The sequence below is a fragment of the Borostomias antarcticus genome (assembly GCF_949987555.1).
Source record: "Borostomias antarcticus genome assembly, chromosome: 8".
NCBI lineage: Eukaryota > Metazoa > Chordata > Actinopteri > Stomiiformes > Stomiidae > Borostomias > Borostomias antarcticus.
Genome location: NC_140241.1, coordinates 3,446,758 through 3,474,634, shown reverse-complemented (window position 1 = coordinate 3,474,634; position 27,877 = coordinate 3,446,758). Strand labels below are relative to the sequence as shown.

Below are 27,877 nucleotides of genomic sequence, written 5' to 3'. Positions count from 1 at the left end.
GATTCTGCCTCAGAGCTCAGAGAGGACAGGACAATGACCAACATGGACACATTATGACTCTTACAGTACTTGAATATGACTCAACATAGCCTATTCTTGCACAAGCTACTGTATACAGTACAGAATGCTTAATTTCCAGATAATTTTGGATTTTTTACCATTTGGCTTTCTTTTAATCTGTTTATTTGTTTGTCCTTGTACAGCAAAATGACTAAACTGTAAATAAATTAAAAAGAACAAAAATGGCAAAAAATAAATAAATAATCCTTGGCAGTGATGGATCTACATCATTACAACACAACAAGGCTAAATATTCTGTACCCCTCATTATGTTTAAAGGAACATTGTGGCACCTAGTGGACTAATGGTGCATGCTCACCCACCCCGTCTCGACTCTGGTAGGAGAGTGTGGAGGTAGATGAACCTATCGGCCGCTTGCTAGGCATTAGTCGGTTACCACCAGGACTGTGGAGGTGTGGACAAGAGAGACTGTGGAGAACCTACAGGACTGTCTCCAGTCCACAGACTGGGACCTGTTCACAAGGAGGACGTGGGCAGTCTTTATTGCCATTTGTACTTGACTTACATAGTATTTTTTGGAGACATTGTGGAGCCAACAGCAACACAACAATGTACCAGTGCAAAAACAGGACAGGACAGGGCAAAATACAAATATAGTGTAAAACTAGCCGTGCATATGGCCTACAAATGAGACAGTACTTAGTATAGTGCACCAGTTGCAGGGGGTAGGGGAGAGAGTCAGAGGGGAGCCTTGTTGATAAGGCTGATGGCCGAGGGGAAAAAGCTGTTTGTGTGTCGAGTCTTTGACGACCGCAGCCTCCTGCCAGAGGGGGGCGGTGTGAAGAGGGCGTAGCCCAGGTGGGAGGGGTCGGCCATGATCTGCCTGGCCCGTTTCAGCGCCCTGGAGTCGTGCAGGGCCTGGAGGGAGGGCGGGGCCTGGAGGGGGGGGCGGGGCCTGGAGGGAGGGCGGGGTGCAGCCGATCCCCCTCTTCCTTTAACAGGTTTAACAGGTTTGACACAGCCCCCCCCCTGTGAGGCTGGAAGGCAGCCCAACGTCTCCGCCCCTGCCCCCCCCCCCCCACTCCCCTGTGAGGCTATAAGGCAGCCCAACGTCTCCGCCCCTCTATCTATGGAGTGAGAGAGAGAAAGAGAGAGAGAGAGTCTTGCCAGTCTGCAAAGCTAAAAAGTGCTGATCGTTGTGTATATCATACATTGCATTGCTCAGTTAAAGGGCAAAATCCTTCTCCATTGTCGTAATCGACTCTCCAACAACATCAACTTTAGGCCTCAACTGTGCACCAATCAAGTGACCTAGTTAAAGCAAATAAACTTACTTCCACAACCACTTTCTTCCTATGGGAACATTTCTAAGTTAATTGCCTATTTGCCAGTGACCTAGAAAATTGATTGAAATTTTAAAATCGCACTGATTAACCTGATTTGGAATTCAGTTAGACTTAAAATATAAATATTTTTTGATTCATCTAACAACATTGAGGTCTGGTAAAGTCTCCATCGGACACAACTTGCCCCTATCCAGAACCGGACCAGTCAGCAAGCAGGAAAGATCATCTGTGACTCCTCTCGCCCTGGTCACCAAATCTTCCAAAAATTCCCATCTGGCAGAAGATTTCGGTTTATCACCCCATGAATAGTTTCTTCCCCAAGGCTGTGGGACTCACAAACAAGTTGGTCTCTTGGACAATTTCTATTACAATGCTGCCTGCACAAAATGTTCACTTTAGTCCGGATGCAATACTGCATTATAGATATTTGCGCATTTGCCATACAATGCTACTGTATTGGCAAATAAACCAAATTATAATTCATTAAATGTGGGACAGTTGTTGGTTAAGCCTAAGTAGCAATAGTGTCATATAGAAATTATTTTTATGCAGCAACAGTGCTACGTGGAAATTATTCTTAAATTCCTATATATTGAAAGGTTTTAATTGTATTTCCTCCATTTTTCATTTTGAAAAAGCTCCCACACCCATGTCTCATGTTTTTTTGTGGTTTTTTTTCCCCAGGCTTTTTCCTGTAGCTACAGGGGGCGCTCTGAGTCTTCCTATGGTCACCATTGTCACGACTTTATCCTTGAGGGAGAAAATGTTTCATCAAATGTCATTAAATGCCAGTTAAGGCAAACATGACCTTCTACTAAATTACTTATAACAAGTATAATTTTCATACGTGGTGTGTAGCGTCAGTTGAAGCAAGTTTGTCTGTGCTCTTCTAGTCTCTCATGTTTGTGCTTCATGGTCTCCCTGGATGGGGGTGCATGGCTGGTGACAAGCCTGGGGGTTTGGTAGCTCTGATTCCTCAGTTCACACAATGGTGAGAGCCTCAGGAACCACGCCTTTATGTGGCTGTGGCAGTTACTCATCTTCCCTCCAATAAACAAGTTGTTCACTCAGTGACAGTGCTGTGTAGGTCTTCTATTCCACAATAACGGCTAACTAATGTTTCTTTCCCCTAGCATGTCATACTCTTTCCCCAGTTGTTCTGTTGCCATAGGAACCAGTCATCCTACTTGACTCAATGGCTTTTAAATGTTGGTTGTTTTTCTACTGTTTACACCACTGGACCAGGAAATACTGAGGGGACGAAACAAGCTTGGCTAGTTCTGCAGAGCCTTATGAGAACTGGGCCCACAGGTTTGAATAAATTGACCATATATAATATAATTTCCTTCTCACTAGGACAAATCTTTAAAGGAAATTAATGTGCGCTTGGCATTTGTATTAACGTAATAGTGTAACCCTTTTACTATGTGCCAGTTGGCAGGAACTGCCTTTTCTTCCTCAAATCTATGTAAAGTAGGCTAGAGATTTTCTATTCATTTCAGTATCTAAATACTTTGTAAAAGACTTTTGTTCGTGTCACTTGTTTCTCCGGTGTGCCTCTTAGGGTGTGGCTGGAAGGAGAGACAGGAGAGGAATTGTCTACTCAACCAGTCATGCAACACTCACTCACTTTCTGACTGAATGACTGACTGACTCACATGTTTAACCTTCATCTCAGAACTCTCAGATGAAGCCACAGCCTCGCCCTTCCTGGTAACACAAGGATTTAACCATCCAATTAGACTACTAGGCACAGTGATTAATATGAGTTCATTCAGCCTGCAACGGCACAGCCAATATCAGATATATGTTTTGACTTAAATAGGTTACTGACTTGTTCTCATGGTCTTAGGGTCGAACATGTGACAAGTTAAAAAATAGATTCATTTCCCCCCATGGAAAGTGGCTAGACTGCAGAAATAGCACTTCTGTTTGTCAGACTGTGTCCTGTGGTGTGGTTAGCTTGAGGAGGTCTGAGCATGGTCAACAAACATATAGGCTACACATTGCACAGGGCTGACAGTCATGTAGATCTGTGGTTCCCAACCTTTCTTCCCTAGTGTCCCCTCCCAAAACATCCAGTCTGCGTCCTACGGAGGTCAACAGTAGAATCGTACTGTAGCTTTTGACCCTTTCAGACATAATCATGCATTTTGTTATAACTGCTGTGTAACATGTCAATGACATGATTCTTTTACACAAATATTTGTCTAGCTAAACATGATATTAAGGCCTCGATTTATCTGAGACCTGGCGCACCCCCTGCGATTGTTGGCGCCCCCCTAGGGGGGGCCCGGACCCCAGGTTGATGTAGATCATACTTGGTGTTGGTGTAAATAGGTGCAAGAGACAGAAGACGTGTTATGTAAAGAAGGCATAGAGGTGAAATAGGTTTTGGATGTCATGAATATGGCCAGGGCATGGCATTATGCCCTTCACTGTTGGTTCAAGAGGCTTTTCAGGTACTCCTCCTCAGTTGGATGACAGCAGTGGTATAATTCTGTCAGACCATCTCTGGAGGTATATGTGCATCAATACATCCATGATGTGCATGCTGTGTTCCAGACAGGGCCATGTGGCCAGTCAGGAAGTCGCACTAACCCTTTATGCACACAGGCCGTAATACAACGATAACCCGTCACGTCAATCATCCGCTGTTGCCTTGGTATCCTTTTGACGTCATTGCTCTTGCTCCATGGGATCACTCGTTTTGTCATCCGGTGTGTTTCGGAGTTGGGAGTTTTCACCTTTACAGCCTTGCAAGCAAAAAAAAAAGAAAAAAGCAGAAGAATACTCCGCCCATGTAGGCTACAACACCCAAATCTCCACAACATACGTAGCCAGTCGTGTCTGGGGCCAGAGTGACTAGCAGGAAACCCCGTGGATATTCGGACGGACTGAGAGAATCAGCTGCAACGTTGATCAGCAAGCTTGATCAGGAACACCACTATCTCTTATCTCAGGTAAGACGCAAAATAAGGCATAATATGGGGATATTCGTCATACACACCGTCGACTGTGTTCGTGAGCAATATAAGGGAAATGTTGGGGTTCGATGAGCTAAGCGGCTTGTCTAGACTACCTGTTTAGTCACTGTAACAGAACAATAGCACTTAGATATCTAACGTTACTATGTGGTTACTGAGTTTCGGGCCAGTCCAATCGCAGACATTGATTTCACTTTCCAGATCATAATTGCACGAAAACGGGTGCCTCATGGTTGTGTTACAGTAGAGGATCTAAACTGGTGCCTCATGGTTGTGTTACAGTAGAGGATCTAGCAACGCCGTGTGGCCGAAGATGCTACGTTAAGTTGATTTAACGGGTTGGCCAACCAGACATTGAACGTTGCGTTGATTAATTTATCCGCATCCACTGGGTTGATGGTGTAGCTGTGATAGAGACAGCTAGTACCTGTCAGTCTGTCTGGTGATGTGAGTTAGCTGTCTTCGTAGGACCAGAAACGTGTCTTTAGTGAGCTAGTGAGCTGTGTCTTTAGTGAGCTAGTGAGCTAGTGAGCTGTGTCTTTAGTGAGCTAGTGAGCTAGTGAGCTGTGTCTTTAGTGAGCTAGTGAGCTGTGTCTTTAGTGAGCTAGTGAGCTAGTGAGCTGTGTCTTTAGTGAGCTAGTGAGCTGTGTCTTTAGTGAGCTGTGTCTTTAGTGAGCTAGTGAGCTGTGTCTTTAGTGAGCTAGTGAGCTGTGTCTTTAGTGAGCTAGTGAGCTAGTGAGCTGTGTCTTTAGTGAGCTAGTGAGCTGTCTCCACCCAGCCAGGATGAGCCAGACTAGTATGAAAGTGCAGCCGCCGCCTTTGTTGCAGGTCACGAGGAGAGGGCTCGGTCTAGTTGCTGGATATGTAACTGCGTTAGATGTATGATTGTAAAAATCATTAAAAAATTATTGTTATTCGGACTTTCATTGGGATGCGTTAGATCATTTGAACCCGTTAAGTTAGCTAGTTATGTATTTAGGATATTAAAAGACCTACGCGGGATGGATGTGCCAACGGAACATTCAATGGTTCCAGGTAATAGTCTGCTCCCTGAATAGCTGGATTCTCGTAGCTGGGTGGCGAGTTCTAGCTGGCTTACATTACATCTATAACGTTATACATTGCTCCATTCACGTGTCCCTGAAGGTGTCTAGACAGCTAGGGACCTAAATAAATAGCCAGTTAACGTGTTTAATCGATTTGAACTCATTAGGATTTCCGGATCAGCCCATTTTCCCGGCCTCACCCTCACCGGAGCATCGTTAGAGTAAACATCTAGCGTAGTTAGAGAATCTGACAGGTAGGTTGTCGTAGATTACGTATTAGTTTTAGTCCTATGACATTTAGGCCCTAGGTAGATACTATAGTCGTTAGCTAGCTTGCTAATCATTCTAGATAACAGGTACAGATGGGTGTGGCACATCCGCGTTATTCCCTCTAATGGCTATTGCATGCCCAGGGGAACCGAGGAATTCATCTGTATACTTCATACCATTCATACCTTATTGCCAAGCGTAATTGCATTGCATGGTAAATATTGGTCTTGGAAAAAACGGTCTGTTGAAAATGAGACAAAAGTCATGGCTTGAATGAATACATGTGTTGAGGAATAGTAGGCCTACATGTCTGATGTGTTGAGGAATAGTAGGCCTACATGTCTGATGTGTTGAGGAATAGTAGGCCTACATGTCTGATGTGTTGAGGAATAGTAGGCCTACATGTCTGATGTGTTGAGGAATAGTAGGCCTACATGTCTGATGTGTTGAGGAATACATATGTAGTGTACATGTAGGAATGGAAAGGAAGGGATTGATTGAACCTCGCCTTTATGTGGCAGTTACTCATCTTCGCACTAATAAACAATGAGTTGTTCATTCAGCGGGCTCTATAATGCTCATTGACAATGAGGTGTAAGTCTTCTGTTCCACACTAACTACCTGCTAACTAATGTTTTTTTCCTAGTGTGTCATACCCTTTCTCCAGTGTTAAAAAGGCATGTTCTGTTATCATAGGAACCAGTCCCACTTGATTTTGAGATCAGAATTTCTCTCCAGTGAGACAGCAGGCTTTGATCTGGTGGTTTTTCTACTGTTTACACCACTGGCCTAAGGGAAGTACTGAGGGGATGAAGCAGGCTTGGATATTTCTGCAGAAGGGATTGGTTGAACATGGTAAAAAATCAGTGCTGTCAGAGGATGTGTGTGGGGAAGGGGATACCTTGACCACACAGGATAATGATGAATAATATGTAACCCCCTTCCCTTTTATAGTTCTTGAATAGCTATGACCATACATGATGAGGATGATGAGTACTAACTTGCCCCCACCCACACCCACCAGTCCTGAATAGCCATGACCATACATGATGATGAGGAGTACTAACCTGCCCCCACCCCCCAGTCCTGAACAGCCATGACCATACATGATGATGATGATGATGAGTACTAACCTGCCCCCACCCCCACCCCCCAGTCCTGAACAGCCATGACCGAGGTGGCAGAGAAGGAGGTGCTGGTCCAGCAGGCCCGGCTGGCGGAGCAGGCGGAGCGCTACGACGACATGGCCGCCGCCATGAAGGACGTGACGAAGAAGGGCGCCCAGCTGTGCAACGAGGAGCGCAACCTGCTGTCCGTGGCCTACAAGAACGTGGTGGGGGCGCGGCGCTCCAGCTGGAGGGTGGTGTACAGCATCGAGCAGAAGACGGAGGGCAGCGACAAGAAGCAGAAGATGGCCAAGGAGTACCGGGAGCAGATCGAGAAGGAGCTGAAGGACATCTGCAAGGACGTCCTGGTAAGACGGGAGGACAGACGTCCCTTCTGGCTGAGGAGGGACAGGCTGCTGGGACCTCCCAGGGAGGCAGGGCCGCGCCACCTCCGCCTCTCGAAAAGCCATGTTAATTTCCAAAATGGTCGCTCGCCATTATTGGCTTCTTCTAGGGCTGTCCCCTACTCTGAATTTTGTGATTCAAATCAGATTCACCTATTCAAACCAGAGATTCGCGCCTCCTTTTTTCCCTTATGTTTAACGTTAGGCTGAGGGGAGACGGGACAGCTGTCAAACTAACTCAAACTCGCAGGAAGCACAATAAAGATGTCTATTTTTCATGCTAAACATGAATCATCTAGCCCACACTCCATCTACATATGGTGCCCCCATGTTTTTGCAGTGTTTTCCATAGCCTACATCAGGGTTGGGCGATTTGACCACAGTCTCCTCAACTGCACATTTGAAAGCGTGCATGAATAGACTCATGTGTTGAGCAGCAGTCAACAAAAATGTTTTGGCCGTCACTGAAGCATTTTTGCGGACGTTAGAGCTCAGTTTGTCTGCGGGGGGGAGAAATTCCAGCGGATATCTTAATTATCTTAGTTAATACAAGAAGATTGATCTAGGAAGGCAGTTTTGTATGGTGACATTCTGTTTTGGAAATGCATGTGATTGCTGGCGCACAGTAGGCTAGGCTCATAGCAGAGAGGAGAAGGGTTCCCTGCCTTCTTTCCTCCGCTATATCAGTATTAAGTCTCTTTTTACTGCACAACAAATAGCTACGGTAATATCCTTGGTCTAAAACGATTGATTGGCCTGTCTTATATAAATCACAAGGCAGGTGAGTGGTCTTAGTCCACCAGCACATCTTGACAATGGAGCAAAAAACAACTGCTCCCCAACTTGATCTTGTTTTCATTCATTCTAGATCTTTGCGATTGAAAAGCAGTTGATTAGTTTGTATTTGTTCTTACAACCAGGGTTTGATATTCACTTTTTTTCCTATCAGCCAATGTGGCGGATGGATGCAAAAATTCACCAGCTACTTATTTCTCCCCTTTTTATTTTTGTTGCATTTTCTCCCTAATTACCATATATATCTGATATTAAATTTAATATGCTGAATACGCCTTGATTTAAACTGGAGTCAATCAAATAAAGAGGAAAAATTAAGTATTATTCCTAGCCTGGATGATAGGTTGGTTTACATCATTGCAGAGGCTACCAGCAGAATAATGTAAACCAAAAAAAAAGACTAAACATGATTGTGGCCGTCAGCTGGCGAGAGTTTAAGCAGTAGGTAATAAGTTGACTAGTTTTCCATTTGGTTTGTAAGCAAGTAATAAGCAAGTTTACAGACTAGACTAGGCAGTTAACTACATCTATTTACTCTACGATGGCGACTACTTTTTTTTTTTAGCGCTAATCAAATTCTAGGGCTGTGCCCCACTCTGTAGCAAAAAAAACGACCAATTAACTTTTAAGAATCTGTCGACTTAAGCGTCTCCGACTGACGATTCGACTCGTTGACTTTCAGGGGCCAGCCCTCCTCGGTTCCCAACTGCTAATGCTGGCTTCCCTGTTAATTCACCAAAACATGTGCTCAGTCCAGGATGATTCCCATAATCCCTCTCCTAGCCCTGCACGTAACATAGTTTGACAATAATCCCGATTAGTAGCCGGGCCTGGTCTAATTACCTGCCGTGAGCAAGGGCCTGGCATTCCTGATCTCATTTGTCCCAGTGTGGAGTGGAGGCTGGGGGAGGAGAGGCTTGGGGAGGGGAGGAGAGGCTTGGGGAGGGGAGGAGAGGAGAGGCTTGGGGAGGGGTGGAGAGGCTGGGGGAGGGGAGGCTGGGGGAGGGGAGGCTGGGGGAGGAGAGGCTGGGGGAGGAGAGGCTGGGGGAGGAGAGGCAGGGGGGAGGAGAGGAGAGGCTGGGGAGGAGAAGAGAGGCTGGGGAGGAGAAGAGAGGCTGGGGAGGAGAGGAGAGGCTGGGGGAGGAGAGGCTGGGGGAGGAGAGGCTTGGGGAGGGGAGGAGAGGCTGGGGGAGGGGAGGCTGGGGGAGGAGAGGCTGGGGGAGGAGAGGCAGGGGGGAGGAGAAGAGAGGCTGGGGAGGAGAAGAGAGGCTGGGGAGGAGAGGAGAGGCTGGGGGAGGAGAGGCTGGGGGAGGAGAGGCTGGGGGAGGAGAGGCAGGGGGAGGAGAGGCTGGAGGAGGAGAGGCTGGGGGAGGAGAGGCTGGGGGAGGGGAGGAGAGGAGAGGCTGGAGAGGCAGGTGGAGGAGAGGCTGGGGGAGGAGAGGCTGGGGGAGGAGAGGCTGGGGGAGGGGAGGAGAGGAGAGGCTGGAGAGGCAGGGGGAGGAGAGGCTGGAGGAGGAGAGGCTGGGGGAGGAGAGGCGGGGGAGGAGAGGCAGGGGGAGGAGAGGAGAGGCAGGGGGAGGGGAGGAGAGGCTGGGGGAGGAGAGGAGAGGCAGGGGGAGGGGAGGAGAGGCTGGGGGAGGAGAGGCTAGAGGAGGAGAGGCTGGAGGAGGAGAAGCGGGGGGAGGAGAGGCTGGGGGAGGAGAGGTGTCAGGTGAGCCCCAGGCCTTGCCTCAGGTAGGGGAACCTGTCGAGGAGCATTCCCCTCGCCTCTTCAGCCGGCTCGACACGTAGAGATCTCAGAGGGTTGGATGTAAGGGCAACGTGGTGAGCATAGCCAGGTGGAGGTAGAACATCACAACCATGCCACCTTAGTCTAGCCATTTTGTTTTTCAGATCTGAATGTATTAAGGCTTTTTCATTTCACCTCAGATGATTATCCTCTCCCCCCTCTGTCTCTCTCTCTCTCTCTCTGTCTCTTTCTCTGTCTCTCTCTCTTTCTCTCTCTTTCTGTCTCTGTCTCTCTCTCTCTCTCTGTGTCTCTCTCTCTGTCTGTCTCTGTCTGTCTGTCTGTGACTCTCTCTCTCTCTCCCTCTCTCCGTCTCTCTCTCTCCCTCTCTCTGTCTCTCTCTCTCTCTCTCTCTCTCTCTCTCTCCCACGACTAGCAGTGCTCTGCTGCTTTGGACTGAGACTTTCTTGTCTGGTCAGTGGTCAGCTAATCAAGGTGTTATGGCCAGTCAGTGATACATCTGCATTAGATGAGATGGAAGTGTGAGATAATGGAGGAATCATCCCCCTATAGTATAACACCAGAGAATGCTTTATTTATAGGCTACTCGAAATTATGGTGCAGAATTCCGACTCCTTGGCAGAATCTGACGCCCCTTCACTATCTTTGAGTTTTGAGTTATCGCTAGGGCCCTACTAACAAACGCCTTACTGCCATGTGTCCGTGACACGCCCGCCCCGCGACAACAGTAGTTTTGGCGGGCCTACCACCCCCCTGAATAGAATCCTAGGGGAAACACTGGGTCAGTGTCGGTTCATCAGGCTCTGGCCACACCATGGATCTGAGGTTCATTAAAGGAAAATGCTCGTTTTTGACAACCTGGACCTTATTTACGACATATTATAAGAAGTTTGACTCACCAAGATCACTTTTGTGTTGTTCGGAGGCCTGTAGAAGAAATTTAAAATCCAGCGCGAGCCAGTATATCCATGTAATTGCGTCGGACGGGGCATGGGGAATGCAGTTTCTCAAAATCCATTTTCGGCCGCTAAACGGTTGTTTTCATCAATCAGATTGCATGAATCGACAGTTGATATTCCTCTACGCGAGCCATTCTTTCGGTTTTCAAATACGTGGTCTGTAGCCTCTGTAATATGATCTTTACACGCCTCTCCCCCACTTGCTCCAGCACGCATGCGCACAGGCCAGCGCGCAGACTGGCTATTCTCCCTCACATTCTCTGCGCTACGATCGTTGTTGGTGCCGAGAATATCAACAATCCGATCGTAGCGCAGAGAATGTGAGCCGGAGAATAGCCAGTCTGCGCGCTGGCCTGTGCGCATGCGTGCTGGAGCAAGTGGGGGAGAGGCGTGTAAAGATCATATTACAGAGGCTACAGACCACGTATTTGAAAACCGAAACAATGGCTGGCGTAGAGGAATCTCAACTGTCGATTCATGCAATCTGATTGATGAAAACAACCGTTTAGCGGCCGAAAATGGATTTTGAGAAACTGCATTCCCCATGCCCCGTCCGACGCAATTACATGGATATACTGGCTCGCGCTGGATTTTAAATTTCTTCTACAGGCCTCCGAACTACACAAAAGTGATCTTGGTGAGTCAAACTTCTTATAATATGTCGTAAATAAGGTCCAGGTTGTCAAAAACGAGCATTTTCCTTTAAGGCTTCATTATGGGTCTCTTGGCCAGTCTAATTGACCTGATATTCCTACTACCATCTCTTGCCCTTGATCATCCAGGCATGGTGTCACGTAAGTGCTCTGCCTCGGGGAGCAAAGGGAGCCAGCAGGCCAGGGGAACAGGAGCCCTGGGTTGTGGTTGTGTATGCAGCATGCATACACATGCATGTCAAGCTAGTACAGTTATGGTGTATGCTGTGTTCCTTTCGTATGGAAAACGATGGGATTCCCAATTTTGACGTTTAAAATCGTTATCAAATATGTCACCTGAACTTGGTTTTCCGCCATTGTACTCAGGGGAAAAAAATCTACCCTGACGTCATCAACGTCAGCTGCTGACGTCAATCAAGGATAAGGCAATGGATACTCCATGCATCAACAATAAGGGAACGCTGTAATAAGACTGCTTATTAGCGCTTCTGGCGTCTGTTATTTGTGTCTCATTAAATCAGTCGTACACACAGTACTGTCCAACTTCTAATACTAGACAATGTTGCTACAGTGTGTGTGCGCAAAAAAGCTTTAGTTATCAACTGGTATCGCGGGGCAAAAGTGGGTTTTGCATGTTTTTTTCACCTTTGTTCTGGAATGCATTCAACCGGGAAATGACGTCATCCTAGGCGCCAAATCTGGAGCTCTGATACAAAAGGAACGTAGCGTTACTGTATGTGGCCCGGCTTGGTGAGTCACTGGCCTCTAATCCCCACTGGCAGCAGCTGAGCTACCGTTCTGAGCCACTGACCTCCACCCCAGACAGGACCAGGCGTGCTGGGAGAGGAGAGGGGGAGGACCAGCTAGGCACTGGCGTACTGAGGTTATTGGGGTGGGGTGGGGGAGAGTAGAATGGGGCAGGAGAGGAACGTTATCTATGGACGGGTACAAGAGGAGAAGAGAAGGAGGGGGTAGTTTAGCTACGCATGGACACGCTGAGAGGGGGGGGGGGGGGGTTGGGGGTGACACGGTCACTTTCACTACCCCCGGGGGCAGGGGTGGTGGGGGGGCTGGCCTGCTGTAGGCGGGGCTTACAGCACTCGTGACGAATCCTCTGTGTTTGTCTTGCATGAGTGGGAAGATCTGTTTTGGTATGCTAGCCTGACTTCTCTTTACAGCCCCTCAACTAGTGCCTATAACAGCCGTCTAGAACGTTTCAGCCAGACGGTGATGTGTGTAGCTTCTTCTAGCAGCTAGTTCCTTACATGTTGGTAGGGGAGCTGGGTTCTAAGAAGTGACATAGTGGTACTGTAGGTTTCAGGCCCATCAGTGTGGTAGCTCCTGCTTGTCGGCCGCTAGTTACTTAGCGAGGCTAGTGGAATTGCAAATGAGTGACCTATTTCTGACCTGTTTCCACCGATAGAGCTCATCGGGAGTTTGGTCTGCCCCCCTCAGCGGTATGAAGCATCTGTGATGCGACCTTTTTAAAATCCAAGCCCCCATAGCCCCAGGTTATCTGAGGTAGCTTCATTTTGCCTGAGAGTAGCTAGCAGCTAGCTCTGCAGATTTGAATGGATCGAGGATGTCCATCGTTGTGCGGGAAGCAGGTCTCCTCACTGATCTGGGACCAGCTGACTAGTGCCACAGTCACTAGGGCTGGGTATCGATTCAAATTTCAAGAATCGAATCGATTCCGATTCACAATGTTCAGAATCGATTATCACGATTCGATTCAATATCGATTCGATTAGTGTTACTAAAACCTGTTTTTTTTAGCTGTAACCTTAATTACATGACTGCCTAGTTATGCAACACATCAATACTATGGTCTGGGTATCGATACTGTTTACATTAAGAATTTACCTTAAAGCAGTTACACTAATGTAGCCTACTTTTTATTCAACTTAAATGAAAAAGTATAGATAAATAAAAGATCTATCTGGAACGAATGAATAATGAATGAATTATTTATTAATTCCTTCATTCATTCATTAAATAAAAGATTGATTTTGGGATTCATGAATCGATTCGTCATCATTTGGTTCAGAATCGATTCCTCAATTTTTTTTAACCCAGCCCTAACAGTCAGTGTAACTTTAATATTTGTGTGTTTCTCTCTTGTTTTCTCCACCACAGGATCTGCTGGACAACTTCCTGATCAAGAACGCCAAACCAGAGGAGAGCAAAGTCTTCTACATGAAGATGAAGGGCGACTACTATCGCTACCTGGCAGAGGTGGCTAACGGAGACGAGAAGACTGGTAAGCTCGATGACTTGGGGGGGGTCCCCCCATGCCCACTAGGGAGACCACATTTGGGAGTCCCAGCTCTGGATGACTTTTCCTTCACTGTTCTCCCCTCCCCTCCTGCTTCAAATCTGTGTGGAACAAAATACACGTTTCATTCATTCGACTCAGGAGGAACTCTGAAACCAGTATAATTGTTTCTCTCAGGCCTACAGTAGATAAAGTACAGTATTCTGAACTTTATCTAGGTGCCCGGCTGGCATTCTACAATGTCATTGTTGATTGAGTGGCACGTCACAAAGCTACAGTGCAGAGCATGGTGTAGCTACTGACTCAAGACTACATTTAGTTACATATTATTAGTCACTCACAACTGAATCTGGGAAAGAAGCCGGGAAATTCATTTCACCCGTCACCCGTCACAGCAGACGAGAACAACTGTGTGTAGAGAATATTATTATTTAAGGTGTCAACTATTGTTTGGGTTATGATTTGAAGTGTCACTGTCTACTTTTTGGGGGTAACCTGTAAACATTGAATAGGCCCCATACCATTCAAGTTAATCCTACTTTACTATACACTCGACCGTTTTGTGCGTTACTCCTGTTATTCTTATTTCCAAATTGATATTAACTATAGTGTCCCCTAAGATACTATATAGCTCAAACTCGTAAATCACCTCTTTGTTACAGTGTGAAGTGAACACAGTATTACAAAATACAAATACATAAAATCCTCTGGATCTGCCTATTACTCTAGAACACAGTTCCGGATTTCGAAGCTGCGGCTGTATCCCAAGGCCTCTGGGCTCTGGGCTTGTTTTGGCCAGGGTAGTGTAATTGCAAGGCGCAAATGTTATGTACTGCAAGTCTGTTGGCGGAAACGCTGAAAAACGCAGTAGTGTAATCCAGGCCAGGTCACTGTGTAACGCATGCACGCAGATTGGCGACAAGTTTGAAAACTTTCTGGTCGGCCGTCATTGAAGTGAATGCGATGGCTTTTCGTTTCGTTTCGGGTTTTTTCCGTTTACGACTTGTCATTTTAACAGGTTATAACCCCGATGGCAGAATCATCGATAAGGATCTGCAGTGTCAGCTATGCATGTGAATGGGATGGCAAGTTTCCCAGTATTGTCGAGAATGAAAGGGGAGCTTTTGTCTCTCACAGCCCGCATGCGCCGGCTAGCTCTCACGCAGCCGGTATGCAAGGCGTTTTGTGACCTGTGAGTACAACACGACTGGTTCCACTCAAGAGCTTAGGTCCCGTCGTAAAACTTTGATGTGTCCGCTTCGAGCCGAGGTGTCTTCCCCTGCTGTCCCAGCAGACGTGACAACCGCTGGCCTCGCTGGTAACGCAGGAACGCGGCGTTCAACTAGAATTGTTGACCAGCCGTTGCCCTATTTGAATACGTCCACAACCCTCGCTGCAGCCGCCGGAATGATCTAGCATAGCGATGACCTGTCCGGTGGCGGTCAGTAACTCGACTCGGACGGCAGAGCCTTTCCCTGTTGTTTCGACAGGTAGAGTGGCTACGTGCCGGATGAGCACTGAATCTACTTTTGGGGCTGGGGCCATGTTTTTCTGCTTCTACGGCAACTAAAACATTCTCGCTTGGCAACGGGGACAGACAGTGTGAGAAAGGTGTTTTTAACGCTCAGCCTTCATCAAACAGTAGGTCTGTTGTGTACGGCTGCGTTCGTTCTCTGTCTCAAAACGTGCATGAGTCATTTAGCTCACTCTTGGTTAGTCAGCATGCCATTGACACTGTACAACACTGTCTGGTTCTCATGCAAATGAGATCACAAGTTTCCCCCAAAAGCGGCGCTTTCTCTTCCTCTCACAGCACGCATGCGCCGGCTAGCTCGCGCGCTGCCGTTGAAGATGGCGGTTGTGAACTGTCTGGGTCTCGTTGCTTTCTGCCTTTACTAGCAGCGTTGAGCGCTGAGCAGACGGAAGGCTGGATATGCAAATGTGTTGACAATATTCCCTGAATTACGAGACACCGCCGCTTTGTCTGAATGGGCAAAAAAACAGCGGGTTGTCGGTAATGCGGATGCTGTTGACTCACTTCCTCATTCTATGAATGAAGTGCTTCTCGGCAGGGATGCCATTCACCCTCATACTGAATCGGAACATGGAACCTCCTTTGGGGAATTTCCATGTTCCTTTCGAAGACGGCCCCGCCTTGGACCAGGACACGAGTTTCTCCACTGTCCGGTGGCAGTCAGGGCCAAGTTGAATTACGGTAGATTCCTTGATCTGATGCCATGATCTCTGAATCATGATCTGAAGCCAACCGTCCAGTCCTTAGAAGTAGCCTAGTCAGTTCCACGCATGATTGTGTTTTGTATAAATCATTACAGAGACTGAGGGGAAAGGGCAGTTCTTAAAATGCAGTGCAGTTTTTATCATGACCAGAGGGGCCGCCAAAGTGCCGAGTTATCTCATGCAGCTTTAAAGAAATATCAGCTTGGCGTAAGCTCTCCTGCAGTCCTACTCTGCCATTGGTCCAGTGCAGCGCATTATAGTCTCTCTCTTGCTTGTTGCCTAGGCAACAGAACAGCCAGGGGGAGGAGCCAGCCAGCCACTGCTCTCAAGATACATTACCATCCTTGGAGCTGCTTCAATGTCTCCAACCTACATATTAATATCTTCACTAAATGATTTCATTGAGTGACCCCTGACCCCTAAGTGTTCCTCTCTCCTCAGAGATCATCTCGAAATCCCAAGAGGCCTACAAAGCTGCGTTTGACATCAGCAAGGAGCACATGAAACCGACCCACCCCATCCGTCTGGGCCTGGCCCTCAACTTCTCTGTCTTCTACTACGAGATACTCAACTCCCCTGAGCAGGCCTGCAAGCTGGCCAAGACCGTAAGAGCACTCGTCTGTCTCCTCAACTTGTCATGTCCTCATAAAATTGGTTGGATATCCAAGTAATAAAGTTGTACTGCGTCTGTTAGACATGGCAACATAGGCTAGACATAACCAGCTGGACTGTTCGTTTGGTAGGAGGGAAAGCTTTTCTAACGTCGGTTCTGTCTTCGTATCTCCTACAGGCCTTCGATGACGCCATCGCCGAGCTCGACAACCTGAGTGAAGACTCGTACAAAGACAGCACGTTGATCATGCAGCTACTGAGAGACAATTTGACAGTAAGTATGACGAGAGATGGCAATACCCATGATTACTTTACAGGGGTGCAGACTTGTCACCTTTTAGGTGAAAAATACCGTTTTAAATCCAAAATAGGTCATGTGTTTTCTTGATCAGTGTATGTATGGATGTTCGTCACCTTTGTCACCTGTGATCTGTTGCACCTCTGACTTTATAGAGCTTGGATGACAGAGCTCCGGGGCTATTTACAGAACTCACTAGAAAAGAGACCTGGGTCTCTTTGAAACTCTTGAGTTTGAAGTAAAGATACTCGTACTTGAATCCCGTATCTCTGACACGTCTCTCCTCTTCCACCCCCCTCCCAGCTGTGGACCTCAGACAACCAGGGAGACGGCGAGGACGCGGAGGAGCCGAGAGATTGAGCCGGACCCCCCGGGGATTCCTGTCTGCCTGTCATCGTCCTGGCTCTTCAACACTGAGACCACCTCATCATCATCATCATCATCATCATCATGCTTCCATCTCTCTCTCTCTTAGTTCCGTTTCCATCCACAGTCTCTCTTCTATTGGTTTACGCTTCTTTTATAATAATGTGGGTTGGGGTGGGTGGGGGGGGGGGGGTCGGGAGCTTGGTTTGGGAGGGGGTGGGAAGCGTTTTTGGGCGGAGGGCTTGTCTGCTGATCTCGTTTTACATGTCGGGGAGCAATAGCGGGTGTTATGTAGCCGTCATGGGTGAGGGGGGGCGCGGCAGGTTCTCAAACTCGTGTAATGTGGCAAGTTAAGTTTTTTAGTCAGAAGAACTGTTATACTAGTACGTTCATTCACGTTAACTGTGCTGTGCTTGACGACCACCCACATCGCTTGATACATCTGTGGTTCGCGACATCAGTGCGTCCTCCGCGGAGGCGGCAGTTGTAGTCTGTAGCTAGAGAACTGACAGCTGGTGCATGCGTAGGCGAGAGAGAAGACTGATGATGGCAGGCACGGTTCCGACGAAACTAAAGGTTACACATTCCATATACCGTCACCTGCTCAAGTTTCTTATTCCTCATTTGGGGCGACCTGCATTTGTATTTCCGTATCGATTACGAGGTATAGAAAACCGAAAAAAGAACAAAGACCAAGCACAGATGTTAGATGCTGTCGCTGTTTTACTACCAGAGCAGTGAGACTTTTTCCCCATGTGTTTATCTAGGTTACCGATTTTCCAATTAAGGTTTTTATTTGTTTTGGATTTTTAATTTTTTACCTTTTTTCTTTTGATCCTTGCCTAAACTGCATGTGGCTAAAAAGAGAATGGGAAGGAATGGACAGGTTGGGCTGGCTAGCTTTGTTCATGTCTTTGGAATTTTCATACCAAACACCCAAGCATAACTGCTATTTGGAGGAAAATATGTAATTTCATGTATGTGGAATAAAAAAAGATAATTTAAAAGTTTACCTGTTTTGACTTATTCATGATTCATTAATGCTTTTTTCCCACTTGTTTTCTGTGACCTAGCATCAATGCTACCAGCAATAGCCTGCTATCACCTATGAGAAGCACATTGTGTTGCCTCTGGGTATGAAATGCGCTATACAAATAAAGCTTTGATTGATTGAATGGAATCCGAGAAAACAAACTGAGTCTGTGTGCTAGTGAACCAGGAAAGTGAGTCTGTGCTAGTGAACCAGGAAAGTGAGTCTGTGCTAGTGAACCAGGAATGATGTAACGACATGATCATGTCACTGCAACGCCACTGCAAGCCCAGCTTAGAATTCCTTTTAATAAAATGCTGCCGTATTATCTCCCACGTGAGTTTACCTAGGTTTTAATCATGCCAGTGTATGTTCCACCACAGGTGACAACGTTGTCAGTCCTCTCACCAAGGTAGTGATGGGCGGATGAAGCTTCATGAAACATTGAAGCTTTTCATCAAAATGGTTCACTCAAGGACAAAGCTTCTTCTTAAGGCTTCATTTGCTCTACTAAGCCATCTACTGGACAAATAGGCAAAAATATCAGTTTGAAGTGTGAGGTATTTTGCAAAAAGACAATGTAACTCAGCAATGTCAAGAAATATGCACTGCACTTAATATACATGTCTATTTTGCTGAGCAGTATATCATAATTTGAATAAAAATTCATTCATTGGCATTATTGAAAATGGAAATCATTATTCAAACAAGTGAGGGCTGTTAATGTGCTTGAGGTGAGACTTGTTCTTAAACAAATACCAATAAAAACCAATAGTCTCTCCACAGTATTGGGGCTCAGGTGATTTTTTTTAAACAATATTTTGCCTGCTTTTGAAAATACTTTCCCAGGGAGGGCACAGACGAGGCAGGAGTGCTCAGGAATGCCATCACCAACTGAAGCAGGTTGGGTTAGACACATTTTTGTCTCTCCTAGTATTTGAGGGGGTCCTCCAGCCTTCCGATGTTTGTCTCCATCATGTACCGCTGGACCTCAACGTTTGCATCAGCAATCACGTTCTGTCTTCCTGACTGCATTACAGTGTCATCCAGCTGACGCCAGTTTGGCTCACCTGACCTTGGTCCACCATTGTTGTCCTTATTCTCATGCAAAGCCCGGTAATGCCTTAGCATGCTTGAAGTGTTGTTGGCACACAACAGACAGGAGACAGGGCTTATCTTTCTGATGCCACAACGTGAGGGAAAGTGAGTGACCTAGACACAGCACACACATACTCTCACACACATCATGCCAACAAAGCCATTCAATTGAATTTAATTGAAAGATAGAACGTGCATAGCAACCACGACGGGTCCACAGGCACTTGCTACTAGCTATATGTTATTGCTCTGAAGGGCCATGGGTATAGTATAGCTCTAAGTAAGCAAATTGGGCTTATCCTCACAGCTACAGGCTAACTGTCAACCTTTGCCAGCAGAGGGCAGTCTTGTCCAGAGCGCAGCCAGGAGACACAGCAATCAAGTCATTTTTATGAATGGTCTATCACTTCATAATGAATGGTTTATGACTTCATAGAAACATCAAGTGTGCTCATTTCATTCCATGAAATCTGACGATGTTTATTATCAATTGATTAAGAAGCCCATAACTGCCTATCTCTACCTTACATTCAATTGATGAATTTGACTGCAAGTCATTGCATAATTCAACTGGATATGTGTGTTTATTTGGTTTGACATTCCATATTCCCAAGGTGTCCTTAGGCAAGGGACGGACCCTTTTTATGTCATTTTTTGTAGCCTAATGGTTGACTGCTTCTGAGAGATAGACAGTAGGCTATACTGCCTATTGGTCATGGCTAAACGTTCATTTATAGGCCTAATAATGAGAAGAAAAAACCCATCCGATTGAAATACTGCAGGATTGGCTGGCTTTGTTTCGGCTCATAAATTAAAGAAAAAAAAACGTGTCTGCAATTAAGCCTTTCTTCAAGTCACAGACCAAGTTAGGAGCGACTGAGCTGCTGCTCTCAGATTTCAGTTGAGGCCGACATTCCTCAATCCACCTCCTCATCCAGCCCGAAACCAAGACTTTTACTTTGAGAGACGGTGAATAGTCTAGTCTGATGACCTACTTAGAATAGAAACTTTAGGTGAGAAGCCACGGAGAAGAAAGCTTTCAGGATCTAGCCTAACAGCAAAGAAGCGATAGCATTAGGAGGGATGTATTAAAATGTGCAAGATGTGGATTAAAGGTGCTGATTTCTCCCGCCGCTGTATCATTTTCGGGACCTATCCGGTTAATGAATTGCGGTAAAGCGACGTAGTTCATAGGCAATGCAGCACGTCGCACAATAACCATTTGCAAACCTTCACTGTGGAATGCACCCGAATAGGAGGGATGATGGTAAGTGTGGGTTATATTTCAATAAATCAATTAAAATTGACATCTTCTTTTGCAGTTTATTTTGCAGCTTCTTTTTGAGTGTCCACGTGAATGCTGAATGTGCTCAAGATCCACATTTGGCTTGATTTATACGAATCAACAGACAGCTCTGCCTGATGTTGTGCCTCCGTTTATTTCGTAGGCTATTTTTGTAAAGTGGAATTATATTTCACAGGACAATCTCAGGTAGAAAGTTTAGGCTACGGAGATCAGCATCCAATCCCAGATCCAATCCCCTCCAAACTGTGAAGGAGGGTGCAGATAAGAGCGGCATAAGGTGCAAGACGATTCGTGCACCAGCCGACAATGAACATGGATAAACCCTCTAACCGATCACTAATTACTCATCATTTGTTTTCATGGATAACATTTCTGATGATTTCTCTGCTGTTTTAGAATGCATGGAAATATTGAATCTCATACAAAGCCATAGAAAACACAAGAAGACTCAGGCAGTCTCACATGCTTAATTGATTCCATATGCATAGACCGGTGGTTTGGAGGGCTGCATGGAGGCTAAGAATAGCTTCAACTTGTTTTCTTTTAAAAAAAACACACAAAAAAACTTCAATTGGAGTCTGGACCTGTAGGCCTACTGATACTGTGTAAACTTCAACTTCAGGCGGTCTTAGCTTCTCTCTCCTGCCAGTCTACAGTAAATGTTTCAAGCAGAGATGTAGCCTAGCCTACCACCAGTCTGCCTTTGTGTTCCTGAACCAACACAGCACACGTGCACAATAGAAAGTCAACTCAATGTGTTATTACCAAACTCAGTGTGTTATTACCAAATTCCAAACAGTGTTATGTTTCTGCTACCTGTCCAGCACAAGGAACCGACTGCAGAGATAGAGTTGAAATAACTACTTCTTAAAACACTCAGATACCCGAGTGCATGGGTTAATTGAGCATTGGCTGGGCTGAAGGCTCACTATAGATAATTCCAAAATTGGTTCCACACTGGGCATGTAAAAACAAGCAAACCTTAATTACTGAGTAAGAAGTATTTAAATCCACATCTGATCTCAGTCTGCATGAACTGGTTGAGTGGGCCCCCAGTTGGAATTCACTGTGCGATGAGACTCTGACAGGCACAAAAAAGGGCCCCAAACCACACAGGATATCGGTTCCACACAAGGCTGCCTCCAGTCTGTGTTTTCAGCTGGCTTCTCGCACACCCAGAGGCCCAGAGAAGAGCAGTCCACACCAGCCTCAGGTTGCTGTGTCACACACAGGGAGAAGGAGTTGGTTTCCTTGCTGCGTGATAAATGACCTGTTTAATCTTCCTCTTACAGTACATCTGTAAAGCAAAGCCACACATGTCCAGAGGGAACACAACAACAATGGTGTGTTTATTATTCCCCAAAGCTGTTACTCTCTGCCGTTGTTTATAGTAGGGACAGGCGACGTATAAACAAAGTATAAACATCAGGTTGGGTGAAGCCAGGTGAAGGTACTGCACCTAGAGAAATACCAGTCATCTTTGGGCTGTGAAGGGGATATCCCTCACCCCATAAAGAGAACATCTCTTCCATTTAACCTGTCTGCTTTCTCATTGTTAAATCGGTTTACATTTCATCAAAGCCTGTTAATATGGTAGCCTCCTATTGGTTGTGTGTTTGATACACCTTGGCGCTAGGCAGTGGTGTCCTAACAGCTCGGTCTTAACAGCCTTATAAGACCTGATGGTTTGGAGACGCTGTCCCAGAAAGCATTAGTAAGAGGATATTGCTCCTTGTAAAAGTCTGGTGGGGAGGATTAGGGCATGTGGTGGTTTGTGTGTGTGTATTTAGGTGTGTTTTTGTGGGTGTGTGGGGTGTAGTACGTGTTTGTTACCGCATGCTTATTGGTTGAAACAATCAGGTTGGTCCAACCACTGAAAAGTGCCTATGGTGGTGTTGAGTCGGCTATTAACACATGGTGGAAACATGCCTGGAGAGGAAAGGAGGAGAGAACGAGGCATTTTACTGACGTTCTAAAGGTCAGTGTCTTTGCTGACAAGTGGGGAGAGAAACTCTTGCATAGATTGAACTCTCTATCTTGAAACGTTGTCCTCCTTTCTATCTCTTTTGAGTGATGGTGTAAAATATTAGAAATACTTTTTGTGTATGGACTCACATTGCAGCGAGATATAGAAAACATTTTTGTGCTAAAGAGTAACAACTTCCAGAGCTGCTATTCAAGGTTTGGACTTTTAACAGATCAAGTCCCAATCCTTAATCAGTGAAAGTAGAATTGGTGGAATCATTTACAAAAAATCTATACTTTTAGCGATCTTTTGTTTTATATTGATGAATACAATATTGTAACCTTACCTATACTGTACGACCTTTAGGAGCCCTAGACTAAAAGCATGGGAAACCTGACTAAGATATCAGAGAAAACTTGAGAAGTACACATCGCAAACAACACTTTCCCAGAGAGCAACGCTACTTATGAGGGGGTGTGTCTAGGTCTGGCGCAGGGCCCGTTGACAAGCCAAGCAGCAGACTTGGACTACAGCTGACCCTCCTTTGGAAATAAATCTTCTTTTTTTGCTCCTATGATGAATCACTGAGGTGCGGACTGGAGTGGGAGCTGTGTAGAGAAGCAAAACCATTAAACTATCCATGCCGTTTGTTGCCTGTATTGGCCAGGTCTTACCCCACAAAAGAGACTGTATCTCCACAAAAGAGATGGTATCTCCATGGAACTATTTATGCCGTCGGAGATGGAGAGACCTTGTAGGAAAGGGGGAAGGCAGGGTTACTGTTTAGATGATGTAAATGGGCCCAGAGGCGGAGTTGAGCACCGCTGTCTCCGAGCGGAAGTGCTGATCTAGGACCAGTTGTACCTTTCTATTGGATGGAGACATCAGAACTCCCACTCTGAGAGGGTTGATCAATACGAGGCTTGGTCTAATGGCTGTCTGTAATGAAGAAGTCAATAAGACTGCATTGACATTGGTACGCTCTGAGGGATATCCATCCACTAATTCTTGATTACATATCAAGTTTGTAATTAAGAATCAAGCATTTCATCCATGTTGTAATGGACCAAAACAGTGGAGAGAAATGTCACTGTCAATGTCATTTTATTTATATAGCACCATTCATACAAATGAATGTAGCACATAGTGCTTTCAATAAAAGAGATGGACAAGAACATAGATCATAAAAACACAGTGAGAACAGATTTTTTTTTTTAAAGTAAAATAATTAAAAATGAAAGATTTTTTTTTTTACAAAAACAGAGAAAGCAAATTTAGAAACAAGTAAAGCTACGTGGCAAAATCAATGTTAAAAAGGTATGTTTTAAGAACTCACTTAAAAGTTTCCACAGTCCCACACATTCTCAGGTCCTCTGGCAGGGTGTTCCAAAGGCTGGGGGCATAAGAACTGAAGGCTGCCTCCCCATGCCTCTTAGTCCTGGCTCTAGGACCTCCCCATGCCTCTTAGTCCTGACTCTATGACCTCCCCATGCCTCTTAGCCCTGGCTCTAGGACCTCCCCATGCCTCTTAGTCCTGACTCTATGACCTCCCCATGCCTCTTAGCCCTGGCTCTAGGACCTCCCCATGCCTCTTAGTCCTGACTCTAGGACCTCCCCATGCCTCTTAGTCCTGACTCTAGGACCTCCCCATGCCTCTTAGTCCTGGCTCTAGGACCTCCCCATGCCTCTTAGTCCTGGCTCTAGGACCTCCCCATGCCTCTTAGTCCTGGCTCTAGGACCTCCCCATGCCTCTTAGTCCTGACTCTAGGACCTCCCCATGCCTCTTAGTCCTGGCTCTAGGACCTCCCCATGCCTCTTAGTCCTGGCTCTAGGACCTCCCCATGCCTCTTAGTCCTGGCTCTAGGACCTCCCCAGGCCTCTTAGTCCTGGCTCTAGGACCTCCCCATGCCTCTTAGTCCTGGCTCTAGGACCTCCCCAGGCCTCTTAGTCCTGGCTCTAGGACCTCCCCATGCCTCTTAGTCCTGACTCTAGGACCTCCCCAGGCCTCTTAGTCCTGACTCTAGGACCTCCCCATGCCTCTTAGCCCTGGCTCTAGGACCTCCCCATGCCTCTTAGTCCTGGCTCTAGGACCTCCCCATGCCTCTTAGTCCTGGCTCTAGGACCTCCCCATGCCTCTTAGTCCTGACTCTAGGACCTCCCCAGGCCTCTTAGTCCTGGCTCTAGGACCTCCCCAGGCCTCTTAGTCCTGGCTCTAGGACCTCCCCATGCCTCTTAGTCCTGACTCTAGGACCTCCCCATGCCTCTTAGTCCTGACTCTAGGACCTCCCCAGGCCTCTTAGTCCTGGCTCTAGGACCTCCCCAGGCCTCTTAGTCCTGACTCTAGGACCTCCCCAGGCCTCTTAGTCCTGGCTCTAGGACCTCCCCATGCCTCTTAATCCTGACTCTAGGACCTCCCCATGCGTCTTAGTCCTGGCTCTAGGACCTCCCCATGCCTCTTAGTCCTGGCTCTAGGACCTCCCCATGCCTCTTAGTCCTGACTCTAGGACCTCCCCAGGCCTCTTAGTCCTGACTCTTAGTCCTGGCTCTAGGACCTCCCCATGCCTCTTAGTCCTGACTCTAGGACCTCCCCAGGCCTCTTAGTCCTGGCTCTAGGACCTCCCCATGCCTCTTAGTCCTGACTCTAGGACCTCCCCATGCCTCTTAGTCCTGACTCTAGGACCTCCCCATGCCTCTTAGTCCTGGCTCTAGGACCTCCCCATGCCTCTTAGTCCTGACTCTAGGAACCATTAAAAGCTCAGGGCAAGAGGACCTGAGGGACCTACTGGGTGTATATTTTAAAAGCATATCTGATATGTATTTAGGTGATCAGGAATAATTTGGTGATCTAACTCCCCAATGCCAACCCTTGATGCTGAGTGCCAAGCAGGGAGGAAATGGGTCCCATTTTTATAGTCTTTGATATGACCCGGCAAGGAATGAACCCACAACCTCCCAGTCTCTGGGCGGACACTCTACCACTAGGCCACAGAGCTGGACTAAACCTTATTCATTGACCCATCTATATGGTTAGGGTTAGACCTCTCTGGCCCACATTTAGTATATGTGGTAGGAAGGGAGAACATTGGTGACCAGAGTAAGCTGATACTAGTGAGCTGAATACAGTCGATTTCAGTCTGTAGGAATAGCAGGATTAGGTTTCTTCCCACGATGGGATGGAGGGTTGTAATGAAATATGCATTGTGGGGTTTCGACAAGGTGAGAGGTGACGTTTCTAATATTAACCAGCTAGTGTCCTCATAGCCAGGCATTATATACAAATATATAGTCAAATATAATTCACCATTCTTATCATAACACACCACACATCACAGCAGTGTAGTCAACTCTACAAACAGGAGTAGAGATGTAACTGTGATTATTGTGAACAAAATTCTCACGGTTATCAGTATCATTGTGTTGTTAAAATGTGCTGAAAATGTTCAAAAACTACTGATACACACTCAAGTCATCTCACCAACTCATATATTGAAAACCACAAATAGAATTAGCTGCACTACGCTGTTTTTGTTGCATAAACATTAAAATAATGCGTCTTGGAGACTATTGCTAACTTCGGTTGATGCTGGACAGTGTTTAAAGAGAGTTTTTCAAAGTGCTGTAATCAAACATGGTTTTAATGATACTTTTATCACAATAATTGTAATCTGATTTTATTGTGGTTTATCATTATATTGTTTTTTGTTACATCATCTATTCTCTGTGAGTGACCTCGCGAGACTGCTGCTTTTAAGCTCCCCTTCTAAACCCCTCTGAGCCATAAGTGATGTTTGTTTTCTGTGGTGGTACGGTGTGTGTGCTGACCTGTGCCGTGTCCTGGCCCAATGTGTTTGCTCTTGCGGAGTGCCGAAGCCACAGAACACCAACAGTGTGTGTCCTGATGTTGACACGTCCACACCACCGTGGGGCTACACGCCTGGACGATCATTAGCGCTCCTTAACCAAGACCACTGAGGAAACATGACCCAAACAAACTAGGACAAGACAGGTCCTGTCATTTCATTCACAGGGCAGATAAGGCCTACGATAGTGGTCATTGTGTTGTACATTCAGTATACACATCGACCGCATGTTATACTTGGCACAAAACGAAAATGTGTACAAAGTGAAATCTGTTAGGCAGAGCATATATTTCCATTTGGAGTTGGGTGTACAAGACGACTTCAGAAGGTTGTTGATCTGTTCCATTTAGACCACCCATAAGGTACAAAAAATAATACTTTTTTTCCGGGGGGACTATCCCTTTAAGAGCCTGCAGCATTGCAAAGCAGCAGGACATATGGTGCCAATCTGGATGGCTGTGTCTGTGGTCGTAGTATGGACCCTCAGAACCCCGGGCCGGACATTCCAGGAGATGAGCATAATAGAATCCTTTCACAGGTGCTGGGATCTGGGAAAGTCATAAAGCTCTCAGCGATGGATGGGGAAAAGATCTCAGCCGTCTGAAACATTCCACTGTGAGAGACAGAGTTGGGCAGAGCTTGGACGGGACATGCACTGTCAAATAATTTCAAGTTTCAAAAGTGCAATTGAAACTTGGCCTAGCACTTATCACTACAACAATCTACGGGGATGAGTGTGGAAACCAAAAGAAAATAGTAAATATCAAGAAAGATGAATTATTAGTGTGACAGTTCAAGATGGTTGTATGAACTGTATCACTGTGATACCCTTAATTCATGAAGGCATTGCAGAACTGTCCCTCATATCATTATTTTCAATGGAAGGAGAGATATCACGTGTCCTTTACAGGATCATTTATCACTGAGCCTGCCGTAAAACCCTGGTAGAATATGATAATACACTGTATTCTGTATGGCCTTGTGTGCAAGAGACAGCTGAGAAATGAATGTGCTTAGCTGGGTAGCTGTACGTTTTCCACCTCAGCTAATGGAAGCCCAGTCTAGGCAGAAGGAGGCTTCATTTTCTCTTTGTGCAATGCAGACAGGACACTTGTAGATTAACTTTCTCTCTTCCCTCTCTTCCCTCTGCCTCACTCTTTCTTTCTTTCTCTCTCTCTCTCTCTCTTTCTCTCAGACCAAAATGGCGCTGCGTAACTCGTCCACTAATCATAACTGAGACACTCTGTTTCATTAGGGCTGATGTATTACATGTGGCTCCTGTGAAGTGTTGCTTATTTTCATTGCGTATGATGCAAACGCTGAACCTCCATTCTGAATCCTCTCTGGCATCTCAGCTCACGCTCACGTAAACAGTTGGTAGAATGGAGGCTCTGGAATTCGGTTTACAGTAGACATGCTATCCTTGCAATCTATGGCGCCACACCATTATAATCATGGTTTTTGGGGCTAGCCAGTTAACCACCGTCTTTTTTC

General features: G+C 46.2%; 1 protein-coding gene across 1 annotated transcript; it reads left to right on the top strand.

Annotated features, from left to right (window-relative positions):
• The first annotated feature begins 4,184 nt into the window (after positions 1-4,184).
• LOC311312689 (14-3-3-like protein) lies at positions 4,185-17,286 on the top strand. Its single transcript, XM_084442663.1, has 6 exons — positions 4,185-4,330; positions 6,827-7,144; positions 13,471-13,594; positions 16,289-16,452; positions 16,638-16,733; positions 17,061-17,286. The coding sequence occupies exons 2-6, from the start codon at positions 6,839-6,841 to the stop codon at positions 17,115-17,117; spliced, it is 747 nt and encodes a 248-aa protein (XP_084298789.1). The 5' UTR covers positions 4,185-4,330; positions 6,827-6,838; the 3' UTR covers positions 17,118-17,286.
• The last annotated feature ends 10,591 nt before the right edge of the window (positions 17,287-27,877 follow it).